Here is a 12,153-nt window from a genome sequence, read left to right on the forward strand (position 1 = left end):
CAACGGTGGGAGCCCAGTGAAAGCCCCTTTCCTGGCCATGGAAACCTCTAAGTGAGATCAGACACCTGAGCCAGACTTGGCCAGGCAGAGGAGGGCAGAAGAAGTGATGCATTCCAGGCAGACAGAACAGCATGTTCAAAGGATAGTAGACAAGAGGATCCGGGCACCTTACCTGGGCTATAAGCACTGCAGTCTAGTCGGAGAGATAGTGAGGGTAGGAGAGGGAGAGGTGGGCGGTAAGCCCTGGTTAGTTCACGCAATGCCATGTAGGACACTGAAAGGAATATTTTGGGAAAACTGAGGTATAGGTGTTTGCTTCCAAGATGCCTCATTAAGCAGCATAAATGTGACTGAATCACTGTTAACCGAATGCAATGAGGAACGGAGTCTCTTAATTTCGATTACGCATCGATTCAGCATTAGTTAAGCTTCTGTCCCATAAAGCATCTTGGGGGGCTGATTTGTGCATCCCGCCCAGGGATTTCCCTCCCCCACCCTGCCTCCCACCTTTAATAGAAAGGTCGTCCGTCTTGTGTGATCTGTCCTGTTGCCGGTCATTAAAAAGGGCAAAGGAAAATAAATCTCCCTTGAGTCTCTGGCCTCAGTTTACTCTTATAACTAAGAGTAGATGAATTCGGACCCCAACGTGCCGAGGTTGCCTCCCCTTTTCGAGCACGCGCTCTGACGGGAACCCAGGCACATGCAGACCCCGGGCGGGATCAGAGTACTGAGGCAGACTTCACTCCGCGCAGATCCCCCAAAACCAAAGCTCCCACCAAAAATTCAACACGCCCCCCAAGCTAGAGGCTGATTGGCCCGCCCTGCCCATACGGCGAGCCGGTCTCACCTTCTGATTGGCTGTTCTGCCCCCTGTTGCTCGTCGAAGCCCTCCTCTTCTCTGATTGGTCAGGCACTTACCTGCGCTCGCCCCGGATTGGGCGCTGGCTGGGACGGCTAAAAGGCTCCTAGGGGCCCTGCCTTCTGATTCGCCGTTCGGGCCAGCCCCACGGCCTGCACTCTGAATGGCTGCGCCGCTACCTGTATCGGTCTCCGATTGGGTGAGCGGAGCCTCTCCGGCGTGATAGGTCAGGACCACCGCCCCCCTGGCTCCCCATTGGCTACTGGGCGAAGCCCGGTCTCCGGGTAAGATGGCAGCGGACGGACAGTGCTCGCTCCCCGCTTCATGGCGGCCGGTGACCCTCACTCACGTCGAATATCCTGCAGGTAAAAGGCAACCGCGGCTCCGAGGACGACTTCCCGAGGCCGGCCTGTCAGTGCCTGGTGCTTTGGCAGGCGCAAGCCCGCGGAGGGGGCGCCGGGGCACCCGGGTGGGAACTGTCAAATAGTGAGCCTTGGAGGGGTTCGGCCGGCGCGCGCGCCGCGCAGGCGCAGTGGTGTGGCGATGAGCTGGGCAAAATTGTGAGCGTCTCTCGCGCACTCTGCGGCTGCGCGTCCGGGGAGCTCCCCTGGGTCCCGGGGCGCCGGTGGGCTGTCATGGGGCGGTGGTCTGGGTGAGGTAGGAAAGGATAACTGGCCCGGACCAGGGCCTTTCTTCTCTGCCCTTCTCGGAGCCGGAGAGGCTGGACTTTCTCCCCGGCGCGTAGGGAGTGCCTGCTTTCTGCAAACAGTGCTATTGGGCAGCCGTAAGAAAGAGCTCTCCATTGCTGGGAGTGTGCAAATCGAGGCCAGGCAGCTCTTCGTTGTTGGAGTACTTCTGATGCCACGCCCTGGGCAGGGCACTGCTCCACAACTCAGGGGACCTGGGGGGGGGGTGGGGGCAGACAACCCCTGGAGCTTCTCATTGGACCCAGCTCTAGAAGCTCAGGGCTTTCTACCTGGCAGGTCTTGGAGTGACCTGTTCCGGAGGCGCTTTAGAGCTTGGGCCTTGGGGTCAGAGTTCAAGCCGTGGTCTTGTGCAAGTGACTTCACCCCTCTGTGCCTTTTCAAAGTGGAACTGATCACAGTGCCTCCCTTCTAGTGGTGGTGCGAGAATCAGAAACAGGAGGTATGAGAAATGCTGAGTGCAGTGCCTGGCATAGAGTAAACATTCAAGAAATAACTGCAGTGAACGTGATCCCGCCTTCCCAGGACCCTCTCAAGCCCACGCCTCCATCTCTGTGTAGGATGGTTGGGTGTAGGGTGAGGCTGGCGGGGGGGGGGGGGGGGGGGGGGGCGTCCTCTCAGCCCTGGTGGCCCCAGGAAGGGCCTGCTCGTGCAGAGACGTGAGAACCTAGCCCTGCTGAGGGCCCCAGGGCTGGATGCCAGGGAACTTTGACCCTAGGTGTTCTGGGTTCTAGTGGGGGGTGGGGTGGCCCTACTATTGCTCTAGCTTGTCATCTGCCTGCCTGCCCACCGTTCACCCGTCATTCATTCAGCTGGTGTCCACTGAGCACCTCCTGAATGCCAGGCCCTGGGCTTGCTCTGTGTTTTGGATGGTGAACAGATGGATATGTCCCTGAACTCCTGGACTGGGGGGGGGGGGGGTGGACAATAAAACCCACTATACAGGAGGGAAACTGCGGCCTGGAAAAGGGAAGAGTCTTACCTTAGGGTCTCAGCACCTTCATGATTTCCCCTCCCTGGGCAGGGAGTAGCTTTTCTGGGTGCTCACGGTGAGAGGAAGGAACCTGGCAGATGTGAGCAGCATGACTCAGGCTGTGATTAAGGACCCTTTTCAGGGACCAGAGGAGGGACCTGGCTGAGCCTGAGGGCCTCTTCTCTGGGGGTCTTCTAGTCCCCTGCTAATTCTTTTGTGACCCCCCTGCACTTCTCCTTCACAGCCCTCATTACACTGACGCTTGTTTCCTTCCTCCATTCATTTAAGATCATTTTGTTTTTGTTTAGTCGCTAAGTCGTGTCTGACTCTTGGCCACCCCATGGACTGTAGCCCGCCAGGCTCCTCTGTCCTTGGAATTCTTCAGACAAGAATACTGGAGTGGGTTGTCATTTCCTCCTCCAGGGGATCTTCCAACCCAGAGATCGAACCCATGTCTCCTGCATTGGCAAGCAGAATCTTTACTGTTGAACCACCACGGAAGCCCTAACATCATTTTAGAGCCTGGTTAAGTGTCGAGTGCTGTGCTGGGTTTGGGGGCCGAGTGGGGTGTAGGGATCCCATTCCTGCACTCATGGTGCCTGCTCTCTAGAGAGAGAGACAGATACTGGACAGATGTCTCCACTAATGAGTGGTGTCATAAACGACGTCCTGGTTACAGATTCTGAGAGCTCTGCAATGGCAGGAAAGTGTCTTTTTTTTTTTTTGCCACTGTGGTGGGTGCTTAATTTATGTTGTGTTAACTCAGACAGCCTCCCAGGCACGGGGAACTGTGTGCCAGAGTCCAGAAGTAGGGCAGAGCCTGGTGTATTTGGGGAACTAGAATGTAGTCCCTGGAAGTGGAGCAGAGGGTGGGAGGCAAGCAGGGCCAGGATTGCAGGGTGTGATGAGCTCAGCTGAGGTGGGACTTATCCCAAGGGCAGAGAGAGCCACTGGGGGCTTCGATCAGAGAATGGTGAGGTCAGAGTCACTGAGAGCATCTGCAGCAGGTTCCAAAGGTAGTGCTTGCTGTGGGACAGGCCATGGAGGTGGCCAAAGGTTTGGGGGTGCCACCCACTTCCTGTCTGCACGACCCAGGGTCCTGGGCACCAGGGGGATAGCTGAGAGACCCAGAGTCTCAGGGCTGGGCCACTGTGTGGATGAGGAGACAGAGCCCCGGAAGAGGGAAGAGCCTCACCTTGGTGTCACTCAGCGGGCCTGGGGCAGCACTATCTGACCAGTTCTCCAAGGCCAGTTCAAAGCCTGCCCTACCCTGGGTAAGTGTGGGCAAGGCCAGGTGTGTGCCCACCTCTTCAGCCTGGAAGCGGGGCTTGGCCCTGTGTGGGTACCTCCCAGCTGCCTGTGCGAGGCCAGGCTGGTGGTGGGGCCATTTCTTGATGCTGGGTTCTCCAAACCTAAAAGTGCCCTGGGTGCCAGCGACCAAGCCGGGTATCACACAGGCCTGGTCACGTCAAAGCTCCCATGGGTAGAGGAGGTGGGTACTGATATCCCTGGTTCACAGGTGAAAGAGCTGCGGGTCAGGGAGGTAAAGTCCTCGCCAGGGTCCGTGTAGCCACCAGGGCTGGCGTGGGCACTGAGCCACACACTCTGACCCCAGAGTGGCCACGTAGCCACCCTGCCTCCAGGGGCGAGGGCAGCCTTTGGACTCGGTGTCAGCCCTGCCCTTGAGCAAGGGGGCAGCTGGCCTTGTTGGCTGGCTTCAGGATCCTCACACTGCCTCCCCTCCCAGGCCTTTCTGGGGGTAGAAGGCAGCAGCCAATAGGCGGCCATTTTTTTTGCCAGTAGAGAGGAGTGGGTAGCCGTTACTGCAACAGGCGGCCGTAGTGGGCAAAGCAGACCGGCCTTGCTCCCTGTCCGAGTCTGCAGTGTAGACCCAAGTCCATATGCTGTCCAGAGAGTGCCAGGTTCCCCTGGAGGCCCAGGGCTTGGCTGGGGCCATTTCAGCACAGTGCTGTGTTCCAGAGGCATCCATGTGCCTGCTGGGCTGTCTCCTGGTCCAGAGTCCAGCCTCTGGGGCCTGACAAAGCCAGGTTCACATTCCTGCTTTGGCGAGATAATGGGTAAGTTTAGTTCAGTTCAGTCGCTCAGTCGTCTCCGACTCTTTGCAACCCCATGGACTGCAGCTCGCCAGGCCTCCCTGTCCATCACCAACTCCTGGAGTTTACTTAAGCTCATATGTCCACTGAGTCGGTGATGCTATCCAACCATCTCCTTCTCTGGGTTTTAGTCAGATCCCGCCTCCTTCCTGCATGTGTGACTTTGGACCAGTCATGTGACTCCTTTGGGACTCAGTGGCTTCATCTGTGGAATGGGCCCAGTGACGCACCCGCTTCGCACTCACGATCTGTGAATTTGAGGGCTCAGTAAACACCCTGGCACACTGTCTGTGCCCGAGGTGGTGTGGTCAGCCAGTACCCAGAGGCGCCCCCAGGCAGTCACCTGGCCCTGCCCTCTGGGGCCCTGCTGGGACCGCCTCTCTGCCCCAGGCCCCACTTGACTTGCTTGGGGCCAGGCCGCCTTCGATCCTGTCCTCACCTTGTCCTCCCTGTCTTCCCAGGTGACCTCTCTGGCCACGTCCTCGCCTACCTGAGCCTCAGCCCCGTATTTGTCATTGTTGGTTTTGTGACCCTCATTATATTCAAGCGGGAGCTGCACACGGTGAGTGAGTCCTGCTCCGCCACGGCCCCACCCCGGGGAGGAGGGGCCTCCCCATCCCATCCCAGGTGCTTAGCTTTCCCTTCCACGCCGCCACCTCTCTTGAAGTGTGTGGAGCCTCCTGGCTGGTTCCAGGTTGTCCCCGGGGCTGGGAGGCTCAGTCAGAAGCCGGCAGGTTACCCAGAGGCCCCACTGACCACACGTCTTCCCAGCAGATCTCGTTCCTGGGGGGCCTGGCGCTCAACGAGGGGGTCAACTGGCTAATCAAACACGTCATCCAGGAGCCACGGCCCTGTGGAGGTAGGGCCCGGGCCTCGGGAGTCCCCCAGGTGAGGGTGTCCCGGGGAGGCCTGCGTCCCCTCACCACGCCCTGTTCTCTCTCCTCCCCAGGCCCCCACACGGCAGTGGGCACCAAGTACGGGATGCCCTCCAGCCACTCCCAGTTTATGTGGTTCTTCTCCATCTATTCCTTCCTTTTTCTGTATTTAAGGTGAGCCTCTTTCCTGCCCGGGCTCTGCTGGGGACCCAAAGTGCTGCGAGCACTTGGGATGCCTGCTGGCTGGGGCTTGGCCTCTCCTGGGGGCGGGAGGAGCTCCAGTGAAGGCAGGAGGCGCCCAGGGAGCCTGCAGATGTGGGCCCAGGGGCTGTGTGTGCAGGGGCCGGGGGCCGGGGCCCCAGGCTGTGGGCTGAGGCCGCCTGACAGGGTTGTTTTCCCAGAATGCACCAAACGAACAACGCCAGGTTCCTGGACTTGCTGTGGAGGCACGTGCTCTCGCTGGGTCTCCTCACCGTGGCCTTTCTAGTCTCCTACAGCAGGTACAGCGGGAGGTAGAGGCCCCCCATCCCCGCCCTGACTCTGCCCACTGAGGTCTGGCTGGATTCTGGGACCTCACGGTGGACCCGAGCCCTGGAGCCTATGGCAGGACCAGGAAGGGGGCCCCCAGCCTCTAGTTTAAAAGGCCAGGGCTCCAGCTGTCCCTTGCCACCCAATCCTTGCTCTCTGCTCTTGGTGGGACCCGTGGTCCCAGCGTCAGCCATCTGTTCCCATGTCCTGAAGCAGTCCCTCACAGACAAACTCCCAAGTTCGAGGGCTGGACGTATCCCCGCCACGCTGGACGTATCCCCGCCACGCTGGACGTATCCCTGCTGTCCCTGCACCTCTATAGCATCGGGAGCCCCTGTTGGGGTGTGGCCCCTTGCCTAATTCTGGAAGCAGCTCTGAGTCTGTGTGGCCCCAGGACACTGTCCTCTCTGGGGGTGTCTCCCGTGTGTGTGCAGGGGTCCCCGGGGGAGCTGGCACTCGGGCGTGGGGCGCAGGCCGTGCAGGCCTGTGTGCGGCCAGCTCTGTGAACTTGCCTCTGCCCTTGGCCCAGGGTCTACCTGCTGTACCATACCTGGGGGCAAGTGCTCTACGGGGGCGTCGCTGGGGGCCTGATGGCCGTCGCCTGGTTCGTCTTCACCCAGGAGGTCCTCACCCCGCTGTTCCCTAGGATAGCAGCCTGGTAACTGCCTCCCGCCTGTGTCGTTGTCCCCTCTCCCCCCACCATCCCAGACACTACGTCCTGGGCCCCCTCCTACCAAGGGGCCGTCAGTGGGGGGACCCAGACGTGCTGACCCCAGCCTCAGTCTCCCGGGGAGGGCCCCAGTGCCCAGGCCTCTGGTGGGCATAGGGAGCAGGGCCCGTTCACCTGGCTTCTATCTCCCCCAGGGGTTTTCTCAGTCCAGAAGCCGAGGTGCCAGCCTCTGTCCTTGCCTGGCCTCTCGGGGACTTGGAAAGCAGCGTGTGTCGTTCTGGGCTGTATGTACCTTGGGGCTGTGTCCCTGCCCGAGTGTCACACCTGTGGCCCATCTGGGTCTCTCAGTGGCCCTGGGGGCACGGGCCAGGCAAAGACTCTGATCAGCAGGGGGAGGGTGTGCTAGTGGTGGGGGGGACGTCCGGCTCAGTGACAGACCTTGATGTGGGCCTGGCTTTCTGGGTGTCTGTCTCTCCAGGCCTATTTCTGAGTTCTTCCTAATCCGAGACACGAGCCTTATTCCCAATGTCCTCTGGTTTGAATACACAGTAACCCGAGCAGAAGCCAGGTAAGTCAAGGGGACTGCAGTCACCAGGTCCTGGCTCAGTGGGGCACAGCCCTCAGGCAGCACCAGTCCCGTTTCTAGAAGGCACCCCGAGAACCAGACCTTTGTCTAAGCACTTTTCTTATACTGCCTCACTGAGTCCTCCCCTGGACCCCATTTTACAGATGAGAAAACTGAGGCTCAGAGAGGAGTCACTTGACTGAGGATATGCAGACTGCAGGTGTGGGAGCCAGACTGGGAACCCAGGCTGTTGAGCCCAGAGCCATGCTTTTAACCTCTGTGGCCCAGAACCAGAGAGCTGGGCGGCCAGGACTCTCAGGGGGTCCTGTGTGTCAACAGCCCTTCGGGGCTGTTCTGTCCAGACCCTTTCCTGTGGAAGGGTAAATTGAGGCACGGCGAGTTAGGGGCACCAGAGGTTGCACAGCGAGTCAGGATGGAGCTGACTTTGCTACTTTCTGACTCAGCTCTCCTCTCCATGCACTTGAAATCCTGGGTGGGATGCCAGCTGAGGTGGGGAAGGCCTGGCTCCTTCCCAGGTTCAGAGGGGAGCTGAGGCAAGGTTGGGCTCCCATGCAAGCCTGGGAGGTTTCCTGAGGAGCCCTGGGTTCCTGGTGAGAGGAGCTGTAGGGTGGGGCCCCCAGTCGGGACATGTGTCCAGGACATCATGGTCCATATTATCCTAATGAACTTAGAGGTAAAGCCCCGTCTCCGCGAGGAAAGGGGATTTGAGGGGGTTAGAACAGGCAATCCCATTACTGGCGGGAGGCTGCAGCTGGCCCAGGCTCTCCACCTGGCTCCTGGAGCCACCCTGCCCCTCCCTGCGTTCACCGAAACTTCCACGTGCCCCTGCTCTGTGCCAGGCTGTGTGCTGGGGGCAGGCAGGGGGTGGTCACGAGGAATCAGGCGCCTACCTGTGTGAGCAGTGCCTTGGTCCTGAGAGCCCACGGCAGGAACGTGATGCAGGGGTGGGGTGGTTGGCCATGCTGGCTGGGTGTGGTGGGAGAAAGCGGGACCCTTGGAGTTGGGGTTTGGCAGGGAGAATGCTGTCAGCATAGGAAACAGCTTGTGTAAAGCTTCTGAGTCAGCAGATAGAGGCAGATGTGGCCAGAGCCCAGGGGAAGAAGGAGGCTGGCCAGAGGGTGAGGCTGGGACTGCATCATCCAGGACCCGCGGGTGCAGTTGGGTTTCTGCATTTCAGGTGGGACTCTTGACGAGCCCCATCCTCCTATCTGAACCTCAGCCAGGCCCTCCCGGGAACAGGACTATCCCTGCTTCCCTCAGGTTCCTGAGCCCATTGTAGGCACAGCCATACCCCCAAATCAGGTACTGAAATCCACTGGGTCAGCAGTTCCCCTCTCTGTGCTTCTATACATCCCAGAAGGAGAACTCAACTATCTTCTCGTCTGTTTCGGTTGATAATAACAGAATCCCACTTGTAAGTGGGAGCTCCCCAGACTTTGTGGAATCCAGCCAGGTCCCTCATGCCTCTGTTCTCTCATCCTGGCCCCAGCCCTGCCCCTGGCTCCTGGCTCTGCACTTGGACTCCAGAGCTGAGTACCTGGGGTGCAGGCCCAGCAGAGACACTGACCCTCCCTTTGCCCCAAGTCCCAGGTCCCTGAGCACGAGCTCCTATTGGCCCGGCTCAAGCTGACCCCAGGGGCCCCTGGGAGCGGGCATTCATTCATTTTGATGGGATTGGGGGTAGGAAGGGGACAGCTGAGGGGGCGGCTCACTGAACGCCAGGAGCCACCTCATTTGACCCCCCCACCCCCATTTTGTAGGAACAGACAGCGCAAGCTGGGGACGAAGCTGCAGTGACAGGTGACCGTGGCTGGCTCCAGCCTCCAGATCTGGCCTGCATGATGCCTTGCAGGATGGATGGAATGACAGACAGAGGGACGAAGTAGAGACCTCTACAGATCCAAGTCACCGAGTGGAGCCTTTTTTTTGCTTATTTTAATTTTGATGAACAAAGTGGACCAAAGGGCTGAGCCAGCCCCTCAGCCAGGACCTTGGAGGGCCTGCTGCTGGGGGGGGGTGGGGGCTCATGGCCAGAGACCCTCACAGTGCTGCTTCCAGTCCCCGGTTGGGCAGAGAGTGCCCTTGGCATGGGCACCGGGGTGTGGGGTAGAGAAGGAGGTTTCGCACCTCTGGTCACAGGGCCAGGAAATCCAGGTGGCGTGAAAAATGCACACTATTTATTTTTGGGTTTTGTCAAAGGCAGATGGGATTTTGGAGAGGAGGCTAGCAGAGCCTGCTGTGTGGGGGCCTCCTTGCGTACTGAGGGGCCCAGGTCAGCTCCCCAGGCCCTTTTTCCTGGGCCCGAGAGGTGGCCTGCCTGGGGGCCCTGGAGGGAGCATCCCCACGCCCTTCCTGCCGCCAATGCCATTCCAGAACCTCGGTCAGTGTTCCCTGCGTGGGGCCGGGCCCAGAGAGAGCACGCATCTGGCGCTGCCGTCCTTGTGTCCTGCCTGCATCGACCCTGCATCACAAGGGCTTTCTCTGGTCCCCTGTCCCCAAGACAGTGGTCCCTCTCTGACAAAAAGAGCCTGCACATGTGGGTGAGCAAACCCAAGCTGTTTACAGCTCTTTCCTGTCCCGCCGTCCGGTAGCAGTTCATCTTCATCTCCACCCAAACAAACTGCAGAGGGAGTGGGGACTGGCGAGGGGAGTGAGGCGGTGGCCTGCTGTCTTGTCCCCCCACCACGCCCCCAGCCTGCCCTCTGTGTGCTCTGAGCATTCCTCGTCCTTCCCACCCTCTCTGAGAGGCTGGGAACCTGCTTGGGTCACCCTGGCTTGTCAGGGGTGTGATTCGCAGATCCCCAGGGCCCAGCTCGGAGGCCAGCTCCTCCCAATCTTGATGTCTCTTTGAAATGGAGTTGTGCAGAGGAGATGCTTCCAAACTCGGAAGCTTGTAGAGCTGAACCAGGCTGCTCAGGATCTGCGTTCTGATCCCCCTCCTCCCCCCCATCCCCGCCACCTTTTCTTTATGGAGGTTATTAACCTGCTGCTGAAGCACAATATTTTGGTGCTTTCTTTTCTCATTTGTTCAAGACAGTGTCCAAAGCCATTCCAGACACCAGGACCAGGGGCCTAATTTTGGGAAAGGTTGGTTGGTCCCCACATTTTCCTTTCTTTCCCTTATTTTTTTTTACTTTTTTTGCCTGAGACAAGCCAAGTGTGAGGTGGTTTGACTTAAGAAAAATCAATGAAATTGTTTACTATTGTTTTAAAATAAAATCTTGAACTCTGGCAGCTTGAGCACGTTTACTGAGCTGATGGGAGGGGGCTGGGACACAGCCGTGGGGACATGACCCTGAGGGGCAAAGGTGTGTGGCGAAGACCAAAAAATCCTAAGGATCTCCGAGACATCTAATCCCCTCCAGCCCCCAAAGCCAGGATTGGAATGGCCTCTGCGACACTTCACACCAGGATCTGAGGTCAGCTCCCTGCCGTCGTGAATTTTTCAGCACCCCTGTCTACCTCCCTGTGTCGTCCTGGCTGGCTCTGCTCTAAGCCTGGCTTTTCCTCTGTGTGACTGACAGCCCTTGAGGACGGAGGACAACCAGCATATCTGTCCTTCCTCAGCTTGTACCGGGATAAACAGCTCCACTCCTTGTTGAATTCACTACTTCTTGAGTGTGCAGATAGGTGTGCAGATAGGCGTCGGGCTTTAAAGAAATAAGTGCAAACCGACCTGGGTTTTGCAGGCCTTGTAGGGTGAAATGAACACAGTCATTTCAAGGGTCTGGAGTGGGGGTTCTAACTCTTAATTCATTAAAGCTGATTCAGAAGAGCTTTACCCTTAGGGTGAAGGGGAATCAGAAGTAACCCCATCCTCCCATGAGTGCGAAGGCTGGGTTTGGGTGCCCCACCATGGTCCACAGAACCTTGACATTTAGTTCAGGTGACCTCACCGCATGTGGGTGGCAGAAGCAAACAGATCCCTGGAGGAAGGAACCTTCATGCTAGACTTCAGTTATAGTTTTAAGAAATTACCACGAACAAAATACAAAGATGACCAGGTGGAAAAGGAATCAGCACCGTCCTTGAGAACCAGCAGGAAACAAGTATTAGAAAGAAACCTGCACATCCGTCAGGCACCAGGGTGATCAGATGCAGGTTGTAAGTTGTTTCACTTTTTTAAAGAAATAAAGACAAACTTGAAAATACCTGCAGGGAATAGGAAACTACAAATGTGAACCCTGGCAGATTCTTAAATGAATACTGAAAAATACAATAAACACCAACTCCATAGGTAGGTCAATAACAGCCTACTAGACACAGTTGAAGGGAAAAACTGGAGAAGTCAGAGGAAATCCAGAATGCAGCAAGAGAAACAGCAGCAGGGCTGTCTGATGAGCCCTGGGTTTTCCCCCAAGTCCCAGGTAAACATTGCTTTTACCCCAGTTGGCACCTGTCCACACACTACTGCTTGGGCTCTCAGAACTGCCCAGCACCCCACTGCATACTTCACCTAACTCCACCTTTTCCCGTTCAGTTGGTCACCAGGCCTCGCTCATTCCACTTCTTAAGCATTTAAAGAAAAAATTTGGATTCTTTTTATTAAGTCTGTTAAGTTTATGTTTTTTTTTGGTTTGTTTCTTTTTAAATATTTGGCTGCATTGGGTATTAGCTGACACACTGGGGATCTTCGCTGTGGCATGTGGAATCTTGGTTGTTAACATGTGGGATCCAGTTCCTCAACCAGGCATTGAACCTGGGACCCTGCGCTGGGAGCAGGGAGACTTAGCCACTGGACCACCTGGGAAGTCCTTGTGAGCATCTTTGAAATAGCCATTTTCTCCACCTCCCAGGCCAGTGTGGGTCCTGGCCCATGAGCCCCTGCTGCTGCTGCTGCTAAA

General features: G+C 57.6%; 1 protein-coding gene across 2 annotated transcripts; it reads left to right on the top strand.

The window, feature by feature from the left end:
- The first annotated feature begins 1,101 nt into the window (after positions 1-1,101).
- Positions 1,102-10,540, top strand: DOLPP1 (dolichyldiphosphatase 1). 2 transcript variants are annotated; one of them, XM_025261826.3, is made up of 9 exons: positions 1,147-1,224; positions 1,979-2,005; positions 5,112-5,212; positions 5,425-5,509; positions 5,600-5,699; positions 5,927-6,025; positions 6,583-6,711; positions 7,202-7,291; positions 9,070-10,540. In XM_025261826.3, the coding sequence occupies exons 1-9, from the start codon at positions 1,149-1,151 to the stop codon at positions 9,104-9,106; spliced, it is 744 nt and encodes a 247-aa protein (XP_025117611.1). In that variant the 5' UTR covers positions 1,147-1,148; the 3' UTR covers positions 9,107-10,540. The 2 variants fall into 2 exon arrangements, with proteins under 2 accessions (XP_006065377.1, XP_025117611.1); XM_006065315.4 differs by lacking the exon at positions 1,979-2,005 and having other exon boundaries at positions 1,102-1,224.
- The last annotated feature ends 1,613 nt before the right edge of the window (positions 10,541-12,153 follow it).

This window comes from Bubalus bubalis, chromosome 12 (assembly GCF_019923935.1).
Source record: "Bubalus bubalis isolate 160015118507 breed Murrah chromosome 12, NDDB_SH_1, whole genome shotgun sequence".
Taxonomy (NCBI): Eukaryota; Metazoa; Chordata; class Mammalia; order Artiodactyla; family Bovidae; genus Bubalus; species Bubalus bubalis.

Excerpts from the sequence above, each read along its gene's own strand:
- DOLPP1 (XM_025261826.3), top strand. The coding sequence starts at position 1,149 with ATGGCAGCGGACGGACAGTGCTCGCTCCCCGCTTCATGGCGGCCGGTG. Across the intron at positions 1,225-1,978 it reads TCACGTCGAATATCCTGCAG|TGGTGGTGCGAGAATCAGAA; the intron begins GTAAAAGGCAAC and ends CCTCCCTTCTAG. Across the intron at positions 2,006-5,111 it reads GCGAGAATCAGAAACAGGAG|GTGACCTCTCTGGCCACGTC; the intron begins GTATGAGAAATG and ends CTGTCTTCCCAG.